Raw genomic sequence first — 23,028 nt, forward strand, 5'->3', positions numbered from 1 at the left:
GTGGAAATGATCTGTTGTCAAATCAGTCTGGGGAAATAGTTAATCAGTTTTACTACGGCAGTAATCAAGCTGAGGGGTTGTAAATATTGAACTAATTAAGGTGTCAGTCTTGGCTCAGTGGTAACACTCTCTCCTCTGAGTCAGAAGGCTGTGGGTTTAACCCCCAGACCAGAGACTTGAACACATAATCTAGGCTGTGCCTCAATGCAGTGCTGAGGGAATGCTTCACTGTCGGAGGTGCTGTTTTTCAGATGAGACAGTAAACTGAGGCCCTCACTGCCTTCTCAGGTGGATGGAAAAGAACACACAACACTATCTGAACAAGACCAAGGGAGATCTCCCCGTGTCCTGACCAACATTCATCCCTCAACCAACACCAGTAAAACAGATTATCTCATTGCTGTTTGTGTGATCTTGCTGTGTGTAATCGGTTGTCGCGTTTCCCCACATCACAACAGTGACTGTACTTCAAAAGTACTTCATTGGTTGTGAAGCGTTCCACCGGGTTTGTGAGGGGAGTGGTATCTTATTCCAGTGCTACAGCTTATACAGCCTCTGCACTGGTTTTACTTGGTGGGATATTGGCAAACTGGTGTCTCCTTGGGAGGGAATTGATGCGCACCTTTCTATTTCTGCAGGCTGTGATTCATTCTGCTCGATGCATGTTGCTTCGTTACTGGTGGAGCTGGCGCGAGCAAACTGTCGTCTGCATGGAGGAGAGAGAGAAAGAGGCCATGGCTGAAGATCACTTTAGACGTCAGCTGCTGCTTAAATCTATGCACTTCTGGAGAGAGACTGTGGCAGAGCAGAAAACTGGGTATGCAATCACTGCACATTTTTACCTCTGCTTAATGTCTCCATATAAAGCTGAAATTCAGACTGCAATGGCTGATTGGGTAAATTAATCTTGTGGTGTAAAATGGAGACACACTGTAAAGTCCCAGATTTGATGCGTATTCTGTGTTGAATTAGCTGGGCTGATGGTGGTAGTGGTAGAGTCAGCTAAGGGTCCCACTTTAGACAACTATCCAGTGACCAGTGCTGAAAAGCACACGGGTGTGTGTGGGCGTCGGATGATTGGCCTTGTTTGTGATGCCCTCATGGTCTAATAGCCTACTGACACTTGTTGTCTAAGCTCTCACGTATAGGATGGCCACTGTGCTGTATGAGGTGCTGGAGGGCTGCCGGGGCCAGTGAGATTGTAGCCCAGAGTGAGCAGTACCGTCAACAAACAATGTGGGAAAACACAGTACAACCAGCAGGTGTTTGTAAATAAAAACAGAAAATACTGGAAACACTCAGCAGGTCAGGCAGCATCTGTGAAGAGAGAAACAGCGTTAACATTTCAGGCCTATGATCTTTCATTAGACCTGGATGACATTGGAGATGAATAGCTTTTAAGTACAGAGCCAGGGAAAGGGATGCAGGTAGCGGGTGTAGGAAGACAACAAAGGGGAACGTCTGTGATAGGGTGGAGGGCAGGTGTGATTAAATGATAAAAACAATGGTGCAAGGCAAAAGGGGGTGGTAATGGGACAAGTAAAGAAACAAAAGATTGGTGCTGAGCAGGTGTAGATGGTTTCAGCAGAATAGAACAGCTGTTTGTAAATGTGTATTTATAAAAATATAGCTGCTTAATGGCACCCACAAGATGGAACTCCAGCAGTTTATGCCAACATTAGAGGAGCAATTTTGTTACTGTCATTTCCTCCTTCGTTTCTCTCTTCTTATAGAGCCACTCTTCCTGAAGCCCCTGTCATATAGTTCCCCATCCCACCTGAGAACCTTGTTAATGTTCTCATTTTGATATTGTCAAAAGTCCAATGAGAGTTTTATATACTTGTTCTCTTGAACTGTGGAAAAACGCCCAGCATTACAATTATAGATTAAATCCCTCAAAATTTGGGCTGTATCCAGAGAGAATACGGCATATTACATAAAATTACAACAGGATAACAGGCTGTTGGGCCCAACCAGTCAGGGCTGGTGTTTACCTTCCAAATGAGCACTTTATTCCACTTTCTACGACCTAAACTATTCTTCAATCACTAACTCTGGAAGTGCATTCCACAGCTTCATAACCCTCTGTTTAAAAAAAAAGTTTTTTTTACAGCACTAGGGTGAAGTACTTGTGGGTACAAGTCTGCCACTGATGGTGGTAATGGTGGGAACAGTTTGAGGTGCTGAATATCGCACAATATTGAAGTGTAATTTTAAGTTCAATCTTCTACCATACTGCGTTGGTACCAATACAGTAAATAGGTCTTGTGACTGCTGCTTGCGAATCAAACCTCCGGAACATGGTATTGTCTAATTCTATATAAGTTTCAAATGTGTTCAAGTCCCGTTTTAGACAGCTGGAGACCAGAATTTGTTAGGAATGTAATTCTTGCATCCTTTTGTGTTTCCTTTCTCTACCCCAGGCGAGACCATGAAATGCGAGCAGTAAGACACTGGTATAAGTGTCGCTTGCGTGAGACCTGGAGAGCGTGGCGGCTGGTAAGGAATTGAACTTCTGTTTCAGTTTGTGTGTCAAGAAATAGCAGTCAATCTGGAATGAAGTGCTGTGATTGGATCCCAGTGTCTATATATCCACGTTTGGGATTCCAAACTTCATTCAGTTTTATATAAATATACAGTGTGCACTTACTTTTGCTTGAAGAAATATTTGATTCACCAGCTGAATCCACTGAGTGGCCATTACAAAAGTCTACTGTAGCTATGTACAAAGACCAAGAACACAAATCTACCAAAAGTTTTAATTTAAAAAGGAATTGTTAGTCAAATACAAAATGAACTGATCAGTTCAAAAAAATTATTCATAAAAAACCTAAGTGACAGCATTGTTGAATTTGAATTACACTTCTCTCAAGCCTCCAACTGCCAAAACTTGCAGCATCCACTGCATGTCTACATCAGTGACCAGAGCATCTAAGTGTTTGACTGGTGCTCACATTACTTCATTGTCTATTCTTGCACAATCTTCGGCTTCACTCTGGCATTGATCCAGGTTGGCTCTAATAGCATCATTGAGCAAGAAGCAGGGCCAGCTTGCAGGAGAAAGTAAAGTTTGGGGATTGTGTGGTGATTGAGATAAATTAATTAGGCATAGAGTTATGCTAAACAGTTATAAATCACTGGTTAGACCTCAGCCGGAGTATTGTGTTGAAGTCTGGGCACCACACTTTAGCAACGGAACTGAAGTCCCACATCCCTGGTATCGTTCTAGTAAATCCCCTCTGCACCCTCTCTAAGGCCTTGACATCTTTCCTAAAGTGTGGTGCCCAGAATTGGACACAATACTCTAGAATTGTACCAGGGAAGAGGGACTTAAGTTACGTGGAGAGACTAGAAAATTTGGGATTGTTCTCCTTAGAGCAGAAAAGATTAAGGGGAAATTTAATAGAGGCTTTCAAAATTATGAGGGGTTTTGATCGAGTTGCTCGGGAGAAACTGTTTCCATTGACAGGAGGATCGGTAACCAGAGGAAACAGATTGAAGATAATTGGCAAAAGAAACCAGAGGGCAGATGAGAAATTTTCTTATGCAGCATGTTGTTACTATCTGGAATGCACTGCCTGAAATGCTCCTGTGAAGTGCCTTGGGTCGTTTGTACTATGTTAAAGGCACTATATAAATGCAAGTTGCTGTTGAGCTGCTGCTGCAGTCAAATAGCCTGCTGACACTCGCATAGATTGAGGTACAGGAAGACCCCACTGACTGTGGCGTGATACCTGGGCAAGAGTTAGTATCCTCCGGATAGGAGAAATTGGAAGAAAGATCAAAGGGATGAGGATAAAATATTGGAAAATATAGCAGGGAGCATAAGGCTGTAAGTTCTTGGTGTCCAACAGAGATTTATAGTAGTGGAATTAATGAATTTAACACCATTGTATGTATAAATGCTATTTTTTAACTTTCCAGTACTTGCAGAAAAAGCGTGAGAAGTGGAAGAAGCAGATGTGCGCAGATGTGCATTTTCAGCAAGTGGTGCTGCGCAAAGCCGTACGCAGATGGAAGGTGAGTGACAGACACTGTAATGCTGACTGATGGTCCCCTCCTCTTTTAGTCAGAATCCTGTGGCATTCTGAATGAAGGCAAATTGTGCTCCATACCCACTTCAGATGAAACCCTTACAGAAACAGAGATGATCCTCTACCCATCAGTTTAAGCTGGATTTGAACCCAGTGCAATGTAAAGTAGCCAGTCCAGGATTTAGAATATTGCACATCAGCGTTGGGTGCCTGTTGTACTTGTATTTATTCAGCGGGGAAACAAGTGAATATCTTAGGATTGATACTTGGGAGTTTGGTGGACTTTGGATCCATTCATTGAATACATATTGTAACCAATGTGATACATATTGTATCCCTCAGTGTAGGTCTCTTCTGCTTTTACCTGAAGTATAAATAGCAATTTTATTAAGTTTAAAATGTTTTTTTCCCCAAGTGATTTGGTTTAAGTGATGTTTTTATGTAACACTAAACTTGACAGCACCTGTGTAGCAAGCACTGTGTCATGCAGCCCAGAAGGACCCAGGCTCCATTCCTAGTCTGTGCTGAGATTTCTGTTCTCAGCTGGGGCAGCAGTAGGGGATCCACGATTGGGCTCAGTGCCTCTGAGGGGGAAAAATTCAGCCAGGATTCCTGCACTCTAGCTGGTAGGCACAGGTGATTTACTCAAGTACCAGTGCAGCCCTGTGACAAAAACGGAGCATTTTTACCTCTGATAGATTATTTATTGGATTCTTTCTTGCTAGCCACAGCACACACAAGGTTAAAATTTGTCACTGCTAGCTGTTTCTGCAAACTGCAGAGAATACACAATCCGGGTTGGCCAATACACATGTCTCTGATCTAGGCCTTGATACATATGAGTTGATCGCCACCATTGAGGTTGGACCAGTCTCCCAGATCATTCAGTATTTGGAACTAACAGTGGGTCAAGCCATTTTATTTAATTCAAACATCCTGTCATCCTGGGCATTTAACATTTGATTGATACCTTTATCTGTATTGAAGACATGACTCAGGTTTGTGAGATGAGCAGGGCCTTGGTTTTTTGCAAACCCTTTGACGGGCAGCTGTGTAACCCAAGAGCTGCATGCGCCCAGCTTGCTAGTCAGTCCGAACTTTTCAGGTGAACAAGCTTAGTCAGAGGAGTTTGTGGCAGCAATTAGTCTCGTAAGAACTAAACAACCATGTTTCAAAGGTCAGTTTAATATAGAGGGTTAGTGCAGGAGTGGTGTCTTTATTGTTATTGACATTTTGAGAGTAGTAAAAGTTTGTAATGCTTTGACCTGTTTTATGTTCAATAAATTTGTTTAGTGACCCGAATATTGAAGCCTTAATATGACTCTGAAAGTTGATTATGCAACCACTGCCTCTCATCTAGGCTGACCATCGGAATGCTCAGCAGATTTTGCATCAGGTGAATGAGAAGGAGAAGAAATGTAGAAGAGATCTGTTGAGGTAATAAAGTATTGCAATAACCTTTGTTTCTGGACACATAGGATATATGTGACAAATAACATGCCAGATGTTCTGTCTGGGTTGAAGTTCACATGGTAGAATTACATAACTTCATATAGATGTATAGCCCCCATTTTAATATTAATGATTGAAGCACGCATTAAAAATTCTTTGCTTCTGAGTAACCTCCATTGCTGCAGCATCGACATAGTGAACACTCCAGAACAGATGTAGTCGGATTTTTTTCTAACCCACATATAGACCAGAAGAGATAAAGGTTGGTTCACAAGGTAAGTACAGACGATCCAGTGCATCTCGACTCATCCATCCAGAATCACCCGGAGGTCTTCCCTTGTAATATCCATTTGGTTCTTAAATGATCCAGAGTTTTTGCTTCTACTGCTCTAACTGGAAGTCCATTCTGTGTGTTGATCACTCTTGTAAATAAGAATCTCTTGCCATAAGCACTAAATTTCCTATTAGTTTGAAACTGTATCTCCTTGTCCTATTCTCACAATTTAAAATAATTGTTGGGTTTATCTTTTCCAGACTGTTTGCAATCTTCATGCCTCTATTAGATCACCCCTCGGGCGTCTCCTATCAAGGCTGAAAGCCCGTTTCTCCTGTCTTTCCTCATAACTGAGACCTTTAAGACTATGGACCAGCCTTGTGGCTCTTCCCTGCACTGCCTCCAGCACTTGAATGTCTCTATTGTGTCTGTGATCTGAACTGGACACAGCACTCCAGGTGTGGTGTGATAATAGTGCTATGCAGTTTGATCGCAGCATCCTCTCACTCGTTTTCTACTGTTTTGTCCTTGTAGTTCAACATTCTATGGAATGCGGCTCGATAGATTGCAGCTCTGCATTGGTTGGACATGTTGAGTTTATGACATGCTGAGCTGGAACATTGCTTGAGATTTTATCTTCTGTTTTGCCAGCACCATTTGGAAAGTAGGTTATTCACTATCTTAAGCTTTTTTCTTTCTCCTGTAGATTTTCTTTCTGTATCTGGCAAGAAAATGCACACTCATTGGCTGATGAAGCTTGGAAGACTGCCAGAGCATATCAGCATTATCATCGTCTCCTGTTATCTAAGGTACAGCTCAGTTTCATTGAAAGAAACCTGCAAGAAATTTCTTGTGCTGAATATATGCGCGATCAAGATTTTTACAAAAAAAATCTATTCTAGCTTTTCATTTTCTCTTTCCCTGACTGTGTCGCTTGCCACCAAATTTTAACTTTGAATTCTTGGTTTCATTTTTATTTATGATGTTTTCCTCTTCCTCTCTCTTGAGCATGGTAACTACCCAAGAGATTAAGTTCATCCCAGTAGCCTCTGCCGGTGTCACCCTGTTGCTCGGCTGCTGGGAGGGGTAGCTGGGAGGGTAACACTCTTTCTGTTCTCACCCCCACCCACTTATTTCATTAACAAATAGCTTCTCCTCAGCAGGCAGGGTAATTGCACTGCTCATTGTGGGACTGAATGATACCAGGAAAGTGCTGTTAGCTGATCTCAGCTGGGGAATTAGTTGGAGTGCTACATTTGGCCTCAGTACCCCTCAGCAGTGGAGAGGGGTTTAAGGAGATAGTTGTGAGTGGGCCAGGGAGGAGATAAATCAGCCTGGGGTTTGTGCTGCTGATCTCTATCCAGTGCTCAGGCTCAGCTGTGATGCCTCAATGATCCAATCGTCTGCTGCCACTCACTGTCTGGACTCGTCTATGAATAGTCACTTGGGGGAAGGTTGGCAGCACCCATGGAAACCTAACTCATCAAGAATCAGTGCCTCTAGGAGAGGAGGAGGGTGTGGGCTTGAATAGTATTACTTGTAGAGTTGTCCCTGGCTTCTGCTTGGCATCTCTACAGGATGACCTGGCCAAGGTCGTGGAGTGAAGTTCTCCTGCCATTCTGTGCAACTCCATTGAACTAAGCTACTCTGGAGCTAAATTTAAATTTTGTAATATCTTCACATGTGCCATGTTTTCTTTCTGCTGACTAGTTAGTTAGCAACCAGAGCGTTGGGTGAGGCCTCTGTGAATGGGGGATGGCTGGTGGGGGATGTTCTCACAGTTAAGCTAGGTGATGGTTTTCTAACTTCACCTTTATATAGGTACTTGAGTACTGGCGAGCTACAGTCTCACTTCAAGTATATCAACGACAACAGGAGGAGGAAGTTGTGCTAGAGGCAAGACAACATATTGGTTTTGGTAAGTGGTGAAATACAATTCCTGTGTGGACAAAATGTTAAGTACAAAGCCCCACTCTACTTCTTCAAATTCTGGCACGACAAGGTGACGTAACACTCAATTTCATACCTGTTTCACTTGTCTTTTGTGAGAATGGGGGAGGGGATCCCTGCAGAGCGTCTGTATCCTATATTAACAGATTCGTGCTGCAAACCTGAGTGGTTCTTGTTTGAAGATATCTTCTTGTGCAAAACTCTGATTGTCCTATAGCCCTTCCTCAAGGACATTCGATGGGGTTTAAAACAAATAAATCCCCAGGGTTAGATGCTGTTTATCCCAATGCTGAGAGAGATGAGGGAAGGGATTTGCGAGGCACTGACGATCGTGAGAGAGTCCGTGGATATTGGGGAGGTACCAGTAGGTAGGAAACAGGCTAATATTCCTAGATACAGACAATGCCAGACCTATGAGTCTTCAATTCTATGTAAAATAATAGAATCAATTATCAGGAGTAAAGTGGAAGATTATCTGTACACTAACAATAACCTAGTAAACGGTAGTCCAGCAGTTTTAGAAGGGGTAGATCTTGCCTGACAAACTTCCTTTATTACTTTAAGATAGTGACAACCCAAGTGGACTGTGTGGCCCCTTACTGTTTCCCATTCTGAATGGGCCCCACCTTCACTTTCTCAAATCCAAAGGGTGCAGACTAGTGCATATCTGGTGCAAACTGGTTTAGCCATCTATTGTCTCATCTGGTTATACCACATCAAGCCTGAATTCTCTATTGGATTTATTGGTGACTATCTTATATTTATGGCCCCTAGTTCTGGTCTCCCCTGCAAGTGGAAACATCATCTTTACATCTACCCTATCAAACCCTTTCATAGTCTTAAAGACCTCTATCGGGTCACCCCTCAGTTTTCTCTTTTCTAGAGAAAAAAGCCGCAGTCTGTTCAATCTTTCCTGATAGGTCTAACCTCTCAGGAAAGATTTTATAATATGGAGACCAGAATTGTTCACAATATTCCAAGTGTGGTCTAACCAAGGTTCTATACAAGTTTAACATAACTTCTCTGCTTTTCAATTCTATCCCTCTAGAAATGAACCCCAGTGCTTGGTTTGCTTTTTTTATGGCCCTATTAATATGCATCGCTACTTTTAGTTATTTGTGTATCTCTACCCAATTTAGACTCTTGCTGGGGGGAGAGGAGGAGGGAGGGCATGGATGGAGGGAGAGCGGGGTAGTGGGCAGGGGGAGGGTGGAGGGAGGGAGGACGGGGTGGGGGGAGGGATGTCTATCTCCCCTCATGCCTCTCTGAGAACATTTTATCCATGAAACTCACTAACTGCTCCCTGAGTCTTGTTCCTGTTCGCATGAAATTGCTGACAACCAAACTTCCTGGCCCCCATGTTAGCTGACATTGTAAATTGTTGCCTCCTCGGATACTCTCCTCCCTTTCAAAACTGCCATCATCATCCTCCCCTGTCAGAAAATTGACCCTCATCCACTCCATCCTTGCAAACTGTTGCCGCATCTCCAACCTCTCTTTCCTCTCCAAAGTGTAGTCCTCCCAAATCCATGCCCATCTTTCCCATAACTCCATGTTTGAATCTCTCCAATCAGGTTTCCGCCCTTCCCACAGCACTGAAACAGCCTTAACCAGTCTCAGTGGCATCCTCTGAGATTGTGACTTTGGTTCACTATTCTTCCTCGTCCTTTTCAACCTCTCTGTAGTCTTTGACATGGTCGACCACATCATCTTCCTTCAACGCCTCTCCTCTGTTGTCCAGAGACTGCCCTCGCCTGGTTCCATTCTTGCCTAACTAATGTTAGCAACAGTATCTCTAGCGATGGCTTCTCTTCCTGCCCCCGCTCCTCTGGAGTCCTCCAAGGATCTATTCTTGGCCCCCTTCTTTTCTTCATTTACATGCCAAAACCATTATTTTCGATCCCGCTACAAAGTCTGTACCCTCACCACCAATTCCATCCCATCCCCGGCCACTGTCTCAGGTTGAACCAGACTGTTCACAACCTGGGCATCCTATATAACTCCAAGCTAAGCTTCCGAGGCTACACCATCTCCATCACATTGACCGCCTACTTCCCCCTCCGTAACATCGCTTGTTTTTGCCCATCCTCATTGTTAATTGTATCCATATGATTTATATCAATTAGTGTTAATTATATTCAGGTGGTACGTATCAATTGTGGGGACTCTCGTGTTTCCATTTATATGAGAGCTTATCTCGGAGTGGGTAATGTGGATCTCTGTGAATAAAGGCTTGGAAGCAACTGAAGATCAGGCTCTAGTATTCTATCCTTCACGACCTGGCTATCTAATTTATTATACTCATCCCATTTTCCCTCATCCAGACTCGACTATTTCAGTCATCTCCTGGTTGGTCTCCCATCCTCTGTAAACTTCAGTTCATCCAAAACTCTGCCTGTTATTCTATCCTTCACCAAGTCCTACTCACCCATCAGCCCTTAGCTCGCTGACATACATTGGTCCCAATCTCCTAATGCCTCAAATTTAAAATTCTTATTCTCGTGTTTAAACACCTTCATGATCTCGCTTCTCCCTATCTCTGTGACTCCGTATGACCCTCTGCAAACTCTGTATTCATCCAGTTCTGGCCTCTTATGCAGCCTCCTCCCTTTGCCCTACCATTGGCGGCCGTGCCTTCAGCCATCCAGGCCCTAACCTGCGGAATTCCCTCCTTAAAGCTCTCTGCCTCTCCAGCTCTCCGCCTCTCCACCTTTCCTTCTTTAAGACCTTTCTTAAAACCCATCTCTTCGACCAAGCTTTTAGTCACCCCTCATAAATCTCCTTCTTTGGCCTGGCATCCATTATTGTCTGAATATCATCTTCGGACGTTTTTCAACGTTTAAGGTGCTATATAAATGCAAATTGTGGTAAACCCTACGATGTTAGACTTCCAGAGGGCATTTGGTAAAGTTCCACAAGAAAGGTTACTAATTAAGCTTAAAGCTGTGGGGATTCAGGATAAAACTTGAATGAATAAGAAATTAGTTGAAAGGGTAGAGAACAACAGGTACTGTTTAGAGAAGTCCTGTCGGGGTGGGGGGAGGTACTGAGCTGGGTGCTTTAGGGCTGGTGTTTTAGTGTCTTAAATTCAGAAACTCGATGCAAATTTGCAAACAATATCAAACTAGGAGGAGCAGTGGAATTGAAGGAGGCAACTGAAAAATCATAAGAAGTTAAAATATCTGAATGGTCAAACAATGGCAGATGAAATTTAACTCAGACAAGTGTTAAGGATTGCTTGTAGGAAGGAAAAACGGGTAGTATGATTACTCTGTGGAAAGGCATTGAGATAACTAAGGATGAAGTTGAAAGAGACCTAGGTGACTTTAACTTGATGCTCATTATGTCTTGCCAATGCAGAGCAGCAGTCAGCAAAGAAAATAGAATGTTGAACTACACAGCCAAAACAGTAGAGTATAAGTCCGAGGAAGTTGTGATGAAGTCACACCTTGAATACTGCATCCAGTTTTGGTCACCAAGAAACAAGGGAGACATTCTAGTTCTGGAGGAAGTCCAGGGATGAGCCACGAGGCTGATCCCCAGTCTCAGGGGTCTGAGTTATGAGGAGAGACTGGAGAGACTTGGGCTTTTCATCCTGGAAAGGAGGCATAATTATAGAGGATAATTAAGGGTATGGACGAAGGTAAATCAGAAGACTATTTTAACTTAAACTGTGAGAGTCTGGTAATGGACACTGGTTCAAACTAGGAAAAGGTCATATTGGGAAGTTCTTTACGCAGAGAGTAATCAGCACTTGGAATGGAATCCTAGATAGAATGCTGGAGGCGAAACCCCTGCAGTCATTTAAGACACAATTAGATGCAGCAACGTTAAGTGTGTAGGGTCTTTTTGGATGAATGAATTAATGAATGGCCTTCCTCATCAGTAAGTATCTTGTAATACAGGGCGCATAAAATTTACAAAGCTAAGTTTTTGTTTGGCCTAAGCATTTTTTTTTAATGAAGCCTTCGTACAGCCTCTCCCAGGTAACCAGGTCAGAATCACCAAAATATTTTGCTCCTTCCTTCACCTTCTCAGCCTTGGCTCCATGGTAGCACTCTCGTCTCTTGAGTCAGAAGGTTATGGGTTCAAGCCCACTCCAGTGACTTGAGCACATAATCTAGGTTGGCACTTCAGTGCAGTACTGAGAGTGCTGCACTGTCGGAAATGTGCTGAGGCCCTGTCTGCCCTTTCAGGTGGACGTAAAAGATCCCATGGCAGTATTTCGAAGAAGAGCAGGGAAGTACTCCCCGGTGTCCTGACCAACATTTATCCTTCAACTAAAACCTAAAACCGATTATCTAACCATTATCACATTGCTGTTTGAGGAACCTTGCTGTGCATAACTACACGAGTACAGCACCAGCCTTTACAAATCGGAGCTATTCCCATAAAACCCAGTAGCTGCCCCACAATGGCTTGGTGGGTAAATTGTATGGTACTGAGCCAATAAGACCAGATGGTGACAACCTCCGGTCTGCTGAGTTAGCTGATCTCACATGAGGTGGTACAATTAACCTCAGTGCCCCTGGGGGGGGGGAAATCAGTTAGGCTTCCTGCTACTGATGGCTATTCAGCAGTAACTTGCTTCAACATGTGTTTTGTGGGAACAGCAAGAACAGGATTGGAATCAGCTGTGACAGCCTGTATGGTCGAATAGCCTCCTGAAACAGGCTTCACATATGGAGAATGACCATAGCAAGGTAGCAGGCTTAGCTGGCACTCATGGAACCGTACCCCAGTGAGAGTTGGGATCTTCAGGAGGAGAGAAAATTGGAGCGTTGTGGGATAAGGTTCTTTAAAAAAAAACAATCAAAGCTGTAGCTAAAATAACCAAATAGATGAGCGCTTGTTTTCTTGGGGGCATAAAATGTAACAGCAAATTTTCATCTCACACAAATGTTGTCGTGGCCACAGAATACTTTAATATATTTCCCAGCGCATCTCTTTTTTTTAGTAAATATGTCATTAACCCATCCCATTTTTTTTTCTCTCTATATCGGGGGCTCCTCATAAATTGAGTCCCAGGCTTCTGCAAGGCCCGACATTGGGCAGGCTTCTGGTAGCCCAGGTCAGCCTATTCATTAATCGACTCTTGAGGCTTCACAGCCTTAAGCATCTCCAGGTTCTCTGTCATTTTATTTCCAGCAGTTCATTTCAGAATTTACAACGTTTAATATTTCATTAAAAGGCACCACTTTCATCAGTAGCCTTCTGCTGAGTGTGAACCTGGATGGGGACTGATATGGAGGCTGGTTTTTTTTTTCCCTCCCATGGAATGTAGTTAGCTATTTTTTTGTGCAGTGTTACTGGGGAGACAATCAAAGCAGAAAATAATTTATTAAAAAGCAGAGAAACAGAGTCCACAGACACTCATCCAGTCAAAGTATTGGTGAATCTACTATGGATTTATATGGATCAGACTTGGGGTGTAGCTAGCAATTTAAAGTTTGTACAGACAACAGCTGATCCGTGAGCTTCCTCCAGTGGAACATGTGCCATATCCTTTTGAGTAGGTATGTTAATTAAGGATAATTAAAGAATAATTAATAATGAATAAGTAAAAGAATTTCTATAAAAAGACATTTAAACCGTTAAATGCGATGTCTAACAGTCAAAATGTAATTTTGAAGGCTTAAAAAATGATCTCTTGGTCTCTGAAATATTTCTGCTGCAATTCACAAGCAGTCTAATTAAATGTTAATGCTTTGAAAAATATAAACTTAAGCTAAGAGGTAAAAAGATTACCCTTTATTAATATGGAATTGAAGAACCTATATGGTTTAGAAATTGAAGGGCCAGTTATTACAGAGAAATGACTAAATTTTACCCTTGTATTTTGCATTCTGTCTTTTACTTGGTTTTGCAGCAATGACGACATCAGCTGTCCAAAAGTAATGTAAACTGAACATAGTTAGTTTGTTCTGTAAATGGTGGGCTTGTAGCAGTGTTGTCCAAAAGAAATTGCTGACTAGTCACAAATATGGCTATGGTGGCACTGCATTAGCCACATGCATTCATTTTGTTGGAAAATACCTCACGTACACTTAGACAATGCAGGTAAATGTACTTCATATGTGTACTTAACAAACATCTGCTACCAATAACCAAGGAAGCAAAGCACTCACATACTCTGGTATTCATCTTACCAATTAATGTACAAAAATGTTAAAAGTACACGTACATGCTGTGCGAATGAGTATTGAGATCACATGCCCAATAATGGTGTCTATTAGTCATTTTTTTATTTACTAATCAGAAATACAATTAGCCACATATCGATAGTGGCTAACTTATTGAACAACTCTGCATTATAGGATGGCCAGCAGTAGCTGCTGCATCTGTTCAGTGGGGATGAAAAATCCCTTGCACTATTCACTTCTATCAGTGTTGTTCTGATGTTTCCAAATCCATGCTCTCAGTTTCCATCTATCCCATCAGCTGGGAAGAGCTACAAGACTGATCCCAAGCGTAAAGGAGATGAACAATATGTACAAGACTCCTTTCTTACCCAGTATGTAAAAAGCCCAACGAGAGGAAGCACGGCTGGATCGAGTAATGGGAAATGAACAAGAACAGATGAGAAGGGGAACAACAGCGATCACAACATAATAAGGTTTAAGATAAAGATTGAGAACAACATAAGTAAGACAAAAAACAAAGTAATAAATTGGAAAAAAGCTGCTTTTCAGGGGATGAGAATGGAATTAGGGGAAATAAACTGGAAAAATTTACTGATAAACAGAACAGCAATGGGAAACATTTAAAACGGTGATCAATAGCGTCCAGGAGAAATGTATCCCACGATAAAGCAAGAACAAACTAGCCAATAATGATACACCATGGATGAATAAAGAAATAAGGGCAAAATTGAAACTGAAGAAAAAGGCATACACTAAGTACATAGACAACAAAGGAGAGGATGATAAAAGGGAATACGAAGAGGTTAGGAAAGAAGTTAAAACAATTAGGAAAGCAAAGAGAAACTATTAAATTAAATTATCAAGGAATGTAAAAAGAAATAGTAAAGTATTCTACAGACACATAAATAACAAAAGAAAATCCGGATAAGGATAGGGCCACTAAAGGGATACACATGATAAACTCGCAGATAGTGACAGCGAAATGGCAGAAATATTAAATCATGACTTAGCCTCAGTATTTACGAGGGAGACTAACAAGGTGGGCATGCCATTTGAAGAAGAGATCAAAAAAGGTATAAAGACATTTAAGATAGAAAGGGGGGAGATAATTGATAAACTAACCAAGCTTGAGAGGATAAAACCCCTGGTCCGGATGGATTGTATCCGCGCATATTAAAAGAAGATAGTGAAGAGATAGCAGAGGCACTATATGTATATATAAATATAAATAAATTCATTTGAAAAGGGAATAGTGCAAGAGAAGAGGACTGGCGGAGAGCTAATGTGATTCCTATATTTAAAAAGGGAGATAAATCAGTCCAGGGAACTATCGACCAATTAGCTTAACATTGGTGGTAGGAAAGATAATGGAATCCTTACTCAAAGATGTAATAGAAAAACATTTAGAAACTGAAAATATAATGAAGAATTGTCAGCATGGATTTCAAAAGGGAAAGTCATGCTTGACCAACATTATTGAATTCTTTGAAGAAGTAACAAAGAGTAGACAAGGGTAATGTAGTAAATGTAATATATTTGGATTTTCAAAAGGCCTTTGATAAAGTACAGCATAGTAGACTCATAACTAAGGTCAGAGCATGTGGAGTCAGGGGACAAATAGCAGAATGGGTAGCAGGCTGGCTACAAAACAGAAAGCAGAGAGTAGAAGTTAAAGGTAGTTACTCACTAGCAAAAAGTGGGAAGTGGTGTTCTACAAGGGTCAGTGCTGGGACCACTATTGTTCACCATTTACATAAACAATTTGGACTTGGGAATCGGAAGTACAATTTCAACATTTGCGGACGACACCAAATTGGGGGGTAAAGTTAATACCGAAGAGGACTGCGTGTAATTGGCAAATGAATTTCAATATAGATATGTGAGGTATTATATTTTGGTAGGAAGTATAAGGGTGCCATATAATGCTTGTATAATAAGAGTCTAAATGGGCTAGAGGAGCAGAGGGATCTGGGGGTACAGATTCACAAATCACTATAAGTAGTGATGCAGGTTAATAAGGCCATAAAAAAAATCAGACCAAGCACTGAGGTTCATTTCTAGAGGGCTAGAATTGAAAAGCAGTGAAGTTACGTTAAACTTGTGTGGAACCTTGGTTAGACCACAATTGGACTACTGTGCACAGTTCTGGTCTCCATATTATAAAAAGGATATAGAGGCATTGGAAAAGGTGTAAAATAGATTTACTAGAATGATACCAGAACAGAGAAGTTATACCTATCAGGAAAGATTGAACAGGCTGTGGGACTTTTCTGTAGAAAAGAGAAGGGCTGAGGGGTGACCTGATAGAGGTCTTTAAGATTATGAAAGGGTTTGATAGGGTCGATATAGAGAAGATGTTTCCACATGTGGGGGAGACCATAACTAGGGGCTATAAGACAGTCACTAATAAATCCAATAGGGAATTCAGGAGAAACTTCTTTACCCAAGAGTGTGGATAGAATGTGGAACTCGCTACACAAGGAGTAGTTGAGACAACGAGCATAGATGCATTTAAAGGGAAGCTAGATAATCACATGAGGGAGAAAGGATTAGAAGGATATGCTGATAGGATTGGATGAAGCAGGGAGGGAGGAGGCTCCTGTGGAGCATAAACACCAGCATGGACCTGTTGGGTGGAATGGCCTGTTTCTCTGCTGTACATTATATGTAATTTTATGTAACTTTGAGAAAAGGTTAGAGAAACTTAAGCTCTACATTGTACAAAGAAGGGGGGTGGGAAGACCTAACTCAGGTGTATAAAACATGAAATGATAAACACAGAGGTAATGAATTAAAATCCCAGTATGGCAAATTGTGAAATCGAATTCAATATATGTGGTAATTTGTGGGCTGGCACCAGAAAAATGACCATGAAAACTGCTGGATTATTGTAAAATCATAGAAAGGTTACAGTGTGGAAGGAGGCCGTTCGGCCTATCGAGTCTGTGCCGGTTCTGTGCAAGAGCAATCCAGCTAGTCCCACACCCCTCCTCCCGTCCTATTCCTGTAGCCCTGCAATTTTTTTTCTTTCAAGTACTTATCCAATTCCCTTTTGAAAGCCACGATTGAATCTGCTTCCACCAACTCCTCTGGCAGTGCATTCCAGATCCTAACCACTCGCTGTGTAAAAAAGTTTTTCCTCATGTCACCTTTGGTTCTTTTGCCAATCACCATAATTCTATGTCCTCTGGTTCTTGACCCTTCTGCCAATGAGAACAGTTTCTCTCTATCTACTCTGTTCAGACCCTTCATGATTTTGAATATCTCTATCAAATCTCCTCGCAACCGTCTCTGCTCCAAGGAGAACAATCCCAGCTTCTCCAGTCTCTCCACGTAACTGAAGCCCCTCATCCCTGGAATCACTCTAGTAAATCTCTTCTGCACCCTCTCTAAGGTCTTCACATCTTTCCTAAAGTGTGGTGCCCAGAACTGGACACAATACTCCAGTTGTGGCCGAACCAATGTTTTATGAAGGTTCATCATGACTTCCTTGCTTTTGTACTCTATGCCTCTATTTATAAAGCCCAGGATTACGTATGCTTTTTTAACCGCTTTCTCAACCTGCTTTGCCACCTTGAACATTTGTGCACATATACCCCAGATCTCTCTGTTCTTGTACCTCTTTTAGAATTGTGCCCTCTAGATTATATTGCCTCTCCTCATTCTTCTTACCGAAATGTATCACTTCGCATTTTTCTGCATAAAATTTCATCTGCCATGAGTCCGCCCATGCCACCAGTCTGTCAATATCCTCTTGAAGTCTATCACTATCCTCCTCACTGTTCACAACACGTCCAAGTTTTGTGTCATCTGCAAATTTTGAAATTGTGCCCTGTACACCCAAGTCCAAGTCATTAATATATATCAAGAAAAGCAGTGGTCCCAGCACCGATCCCTGGGGAACACCACTGTACACGTCCCTCCCGTCCGAAAAACAACCGTTCACCACTATTCTCTGTTTCCTGTTACCTAGCCAATTCTGTATCCGTGCTACTTCTGCCCCTTTTATTCCATGGGTTTCAATCTTGATGATAAGCCTATTATGCGGCACTTTATCAGTCGCCTTTTGGAAGTCCAAATGCACCACATCAATCGGGATTGCCTTCATCGACCCTCTCTGTTATCTCATCAAAAAACTCTATCAAGTTGGTTAAACACGAATTGCCTTTAACAAATCTGTGCTGGCTTTCCTTAATCAATCCACACTTGTCCAAATGAATGCTAATTCTGTCCTGGATTATTGTTTTTAAAAGTTTCCCCACCACCGAGGACTGGCTTGTAGTTGCTGGGTTTATTCCTATACTCTTTTTTGAACAAGGGTGTAACATTTACAATTCTCCAGTCCTCTGGCACCACCCCCGTATCTAAAGATGTTTGGAAGATTATGGCCAGTACCTCCGCAATTTCCACCCTTACTTCCCTCAGTAACCTAGGATGCATCCCAACTGGACCGGGTGACTTATCTACTTTAAGTACAGCTAGCCTTTCTAGTACCTCCTCTTTATCAATTTTAAGCCCATCCAGTATCTCAAGTACATCTCCCTTTACTGAGACTCTGGCAGCATCTTCTTCCTTGGTAAAGATAGATGCAAAGTAGTCACTTAATACCTCTGCCGTGCCCTCTGCCTCCATGAGTAGATCTCCTTTTTGGTCCCTAATCGGCCCCACCCCTCCTCTTACTACCTGTTTACTGTTTACATGCCTATAGAAGACTTTTGGATTCCCTTTTATGTTGGCCACCAGTCCATTCTCATACTCTCTCTTTGCCCCTCTTATTTCCTTTCTCATTTCCCCCCTGAACTTTCTATATTCAGTCTGGTTCTCACTTGTTTTATCAACCTGACATCTGTCATAGGCCCCTTTTTTCTGCTTCATCTTACTCTCTATCTCTTTTGTCATCCAGGAAGCTCTGGCTTTAGTTGCCTCATGGTAATGAACCTAGACTGTACCCAAACCATCTCCTCTTTAAAGGCTGCCCACTGTTCAATTACAATTTTGCCTGCCAAGCTTTGATTCCAATTTACCCGGGCCAGATCTGTTCTCATTCCACTGAAATTGGCCGTCCTCCAATTGAGTATTTTTATTTTAGACCCCATTGAGTATTTTTACTTTAGACCCAACTGATTCATTAATACTCCTCGGAAAGGAACCTGTCACTCCTCCCCAGTCTGGCCTACATGTGACTCCAGTCCCACACTACATGGCTGACTTTTAATAGCCTCTTTCACCCTTAATTAATTTGTCCCATTACGGTCTTGGTGCATGTTGTCAGGTTTGGTCGCTCCCATAGTTAATTGCAATGTGAATGTATCTGACTCGACCCGCCCAGAGTAACAAAATGATGGGAAATGCCAATAATCTTGGAGAACTTGGTTCCTTCAGGGCAACTCCCTCCAGGCACTGACCTGGAATGAAAATACTAGTATGCCCTAAATTGAGCGAGAGCTGGGGTGGCAAAGACTGGCGACAAGTGGAAGCTAATAAATGACCCCAAATGTCAATGTGGAGAGGCCTAGACAAACACTTGAACACTGCCTAATGCAGTGCTCCCTGTACTCATGAGGAATTACTCAAGATAAATGGCTGCATCAGGTCTTGGCTGCAGTTTTGGAATGACAAGCTATGATGACAACTAATGTGTTTCCCACACTACGTTAGAGAGTTGGTTGAAACCTTGAGAACAATTGCTTCATTAGGATTTGAGCATTGTGAGTTGCGATTTTTATCCTCCCTCCCCTCTACATCTTCTCCAGATGTAAATCTCTCAAGCTGTTCCTGTTGAGCAGAGATGACCGTTTTGTTTCTGTCTACTCCAGTCCAGCTGCAGCATGTGTTTTCCCACTGGAAGCAGCTCAGTCGAATTTCGGTAGCTCACCGAGGCAAAATGGATGATGCTGCCCAGCACCACGGACAGCAGATTGTGAGGAAGTGCCTGTTGTCATGGAAACAGCATCATGCCAATTGCTTAAGGGCAATCGTGAGTACAAAAACAGGATGATTGGTACAACAGATACAGGTCCAGCTACAGAGAAAGCACAAGTGAATGGGAACCTGAAAATTATATTAAATGAAATGGTCATAATTTTGGGATTAAAAATTCAGCTTCAGGAGAGGTTTGTTTCAACTTTATTTTTCCAATTGGGACTATTTTCTGACATAATGCCTAAATTCTTCCTCCTTGGCCTGTCACCTCACAGAGTTTGGGGAGGGGGGGTGGGTGCTGGAACGGTATAGCATGTTGGCGGTCCGCTGCCAATGCCCCCTGTAACTGAATGCCATGGACTCTTGTGCGGAACTCTTTCCCCCACCCACCCCCGGTCTCATTTATCCGTTCCCCCACAGGCCGATGCTGCAGCCTCCTTTGGCGCTTTCTGGCTCAATGTGGCTCCAACTAGGAACTAAGCGGGACTCAAACCTATGTCTGTCCCTTCTCCCTTGCACTGAGCATTAACACATTCAGTTAGTCCCGATAGACCAGCTTGGCATTTACACCTCCCTGGAAACACAATGTCTATAATCTCGATTGCATTGGAAAGAGCAGAAATACTAAATTGGATTTGCCCTCCCTAGGTTGGATTTTTCTCCAGTAGAGACCAGTTCTGGCCTCATGGAATCCAACTCCAAGTGCACTTTAAATGGTTATAATAACAAAAAAGTTCTTAGAAATGCAGATTCAACATAATCTTCACTGCATAACCTACAAGCCTCTTTGTAAATTTTACATTTAACACAGGATATAGATACTTCGAACTAAAAGCAGCCTCATTCAGAATCGCCAGGAATATCCTGGTCCTTGCAAGTTACTTGTTTTGTATGTAGATTAACCTTCTTCCTGTTTTATTACGAGAGTACCACGTTTATCGTAGATCTGAGCATTGCTTTTTATTTTATTTCCGATTTTCTCTGAAGAGGGTGACCCACGCTGGGGTATGGTTTAACAGACACTGGCAATCGCTGTCTCCGAGTGTAAGCCTGGGATATCTGTGTTTGAAAGTAGGGGGTCATCTTCATGAATTGACACCCAGGCTTCTGCCTCACCTGATGTCCATGCTGGGCTCAGTGGTGCAGGATCAAGAATGGAAACCCTTGCTGATACTCTCTTCCCAAAGCCTAGTGAGTCCCTGTGCCAATTTTTATTTCGCCTGCCTGACCCATTGTGATTCAACTCTAAGTGTTGCAGATCAGCTACAGAGCTGCACGAATGGTGCCCATCAGGAGCCTATAGATTGGATTATCTAATCTGGCCAACTACAGGGAGCTGATTTGTAAGCACTGTTGTGAAATCTGAATTGGCTAATAATAGTAACAGGCTCCCTGTAGTCTTAACTGGTGCAGTCTGTGCATACTCTGAACAGGCAAATTAATAATGTAATCATTTGTCCTTATTCACAGTAGCACAGTAATTAAATCAGCAAAGTTTCTTGCAGAAGAATTTTCACCACCGCTCATGACACAGTCACAGTTCCTCTAACTGTCAGCCCTCTGTGCCCCTAATCTAGGGAGTGGAAACAAATCATCCAAGGTTGCTGCTTTTGATCACCATACAGAAGTTTTGTATTTATAGAAAGAAGAAAGAATTTGCATTTATGTAGCACCTTTACATGGAATTGCGTAGAATTTACATCACACACACAGGCCAGTCGGCCCAACTGGTCTATACCAGTCTATATGCTCCCCACGAGCCTCATCCTACCTTACTTCATATAACCCTATCAGCAGATCCTTCTATTCCTTTCTCCCTCATGTACTTATCTCGCTTCTCCTCAAATGCATCTATGCTATTCGCCTCAACTATATCATGTGGTAGCAAGTTCCACGTTATTTGTGACATTTCACCTTACAAAGCGCTTCACAGCCGATGAATTACTTTTGAAATGTAGTCACTGGTGTTACGTAGGATAACGCAGCAGCCAGTTTGCGTGTACAGAAGTTCAAAACCAGCGAAGAGAGAAATTGCCAGTTAATCTGTTTTTAGTGGTGTTGGATGAGGGATAAATATTGGCTAGGACACCGGGAGAAACTCCCCTGGCTCTACTTTGAATAGTGCCGTGGGATCTGGATTTGCTGGGAAGCGCACTTGTATGGGTGTCAGGTGCGGATTTGATTGGGCATGGCGGTGATGCCTTCCATGGCCAAATAATTTAACACTATGTGGACATATACGTGAGTAATGGCCACTTGGGCAAAGTGTCAGAGAGCTACCTGCACCCATGGAGCTGTATGGCGAGAAGGGAAGAATTTTTGCCATGTATTTTTTCTATGTTGAGCAATTTTCATTGTGGGTGCCTGTATCGTAAAAAAAACAGATACAAGCTTTTGCTTTTGATTGTGTTTCAGCTGTTACAGCGACAGGGAGAGTGGTTTCAAGCACAGCGGCTTTGTAGACTCTACTTCACAGACTGGAAAGTAAAAGTAAGAAGTAAAAGGCAGAGTGCTCATGTACTGATTTCATGTATCCCTTATGTTGGTTGAGTTTAATCTGGGCAGTATTCTCCAATATACTGACGTGCTTCAAATGCTCCCGATAATCCCGGGTTTTAAAATGTTTTGCCATTTTGCTCCATCCCTACCCCCCCGTTCTGTCCACATTTAACTGCGATGCTGGGAGTTTCTGGACCATAAATTCTCCACAATTACAGTCGTTTCAGTTCCATGTCGACCGTTGGAGTGGTTGGTTCATGGGTACAACCAATAGCTTCAGCTATTTTTTTTAAGGAAGCATCCCCTCGTGATTCTGTCCACACTGAGTTTAAATAAACAGTTCAATGTGAACAAATAAAATCAGGCATGCTCTGCTCCTGATCCGCTAATCTGAGTTTAGGCCGACAGATATGAATATCAGGAAAGGAAATAATTGGATTTGGCTGCAATGCTCCTTCTGCCCCTTTGGTTGAATAGCTTTACAACACTTGCTGTCAAGGCATGCACAGCAATCATAGAATGATACAGCACAGAAGGAGGCCGTTCGGCCCATCGTGCCTGTGCCGGCTCTTTGAAAGAGCTATCCAATTAGTCCCACTTCCCTGCTCTTTCCCCACAGCCCTGCAAATTATTTTCCATCAAGTATTTATCCAATTCCCTTTTGAAAGTTGTTACTAAATCTGCTTCCTCCACCCTTTCAGGCAGCGCATTCCAGATTGTAACAACTAAGTGCGTAAAAACTTTTTTTCCTCAT

The 23,028-nt window shown here is 42.4% G+C and overlaps 1 protein-coding gene across 2 annotated transcripts in view; it reads left to right on the plus strand.

Annotated features, from left to right (window-relative positions):
• sfi1 (SFI1 centrin binding protein) overlaps positions 1-23,028 on the plus strand; it is a 126,785-nt gene that overhangs the window by 70,777 nt on the left and 32,980 nt on the right. For both annotated transcript variants that reach the window (XM_068005502.1, XM_068005504.1), the window contains exons 17-24: positions 639-817; positions 2,424-2,499; positions 3,925-4,020; positions 5,395-5,471; positions 6,467-6,569; positions 7,582-7,678; positions 19,670-19,830; positions 22,191-22,265. In XM_068005502.1, coding sequence (XP_067861603.1) covers positions 639-817; positions 2,424-2,499; positions 3,925-4,020; positions 5,395-5,471; positions 6,467-6,569; positions 7,582-7,678; positions 19,670-19,830; positions 22,191-22,265 — 864 coding nt within the window. The remainder of the gene's footprint in view (positions 1-638; positions 818-2,423; positions 2,500-3,924; positions 4,021-5,394; positions 5,472-6,466; positions 6,570-7,581; positions 7,679-19,669; positions 19,831-22,190; positions 22,266-23,028) is intronic.

Source organism: Heptranchias perlo, chromosome 25 (assembly GCF_035084215.1).
Source record: "Heptranchias perlo isolate sHepPer1 chromosome 25, sHepPer1.hap1, whole genome shotgun sequence".
Classification (NCBI taxonomy): Eukaryota; Metazoa; Chordata; class Chondrichthyes; order Hexanchiformes; family Hexanchidae; genus Heptranchias; species Heptranchias perlo.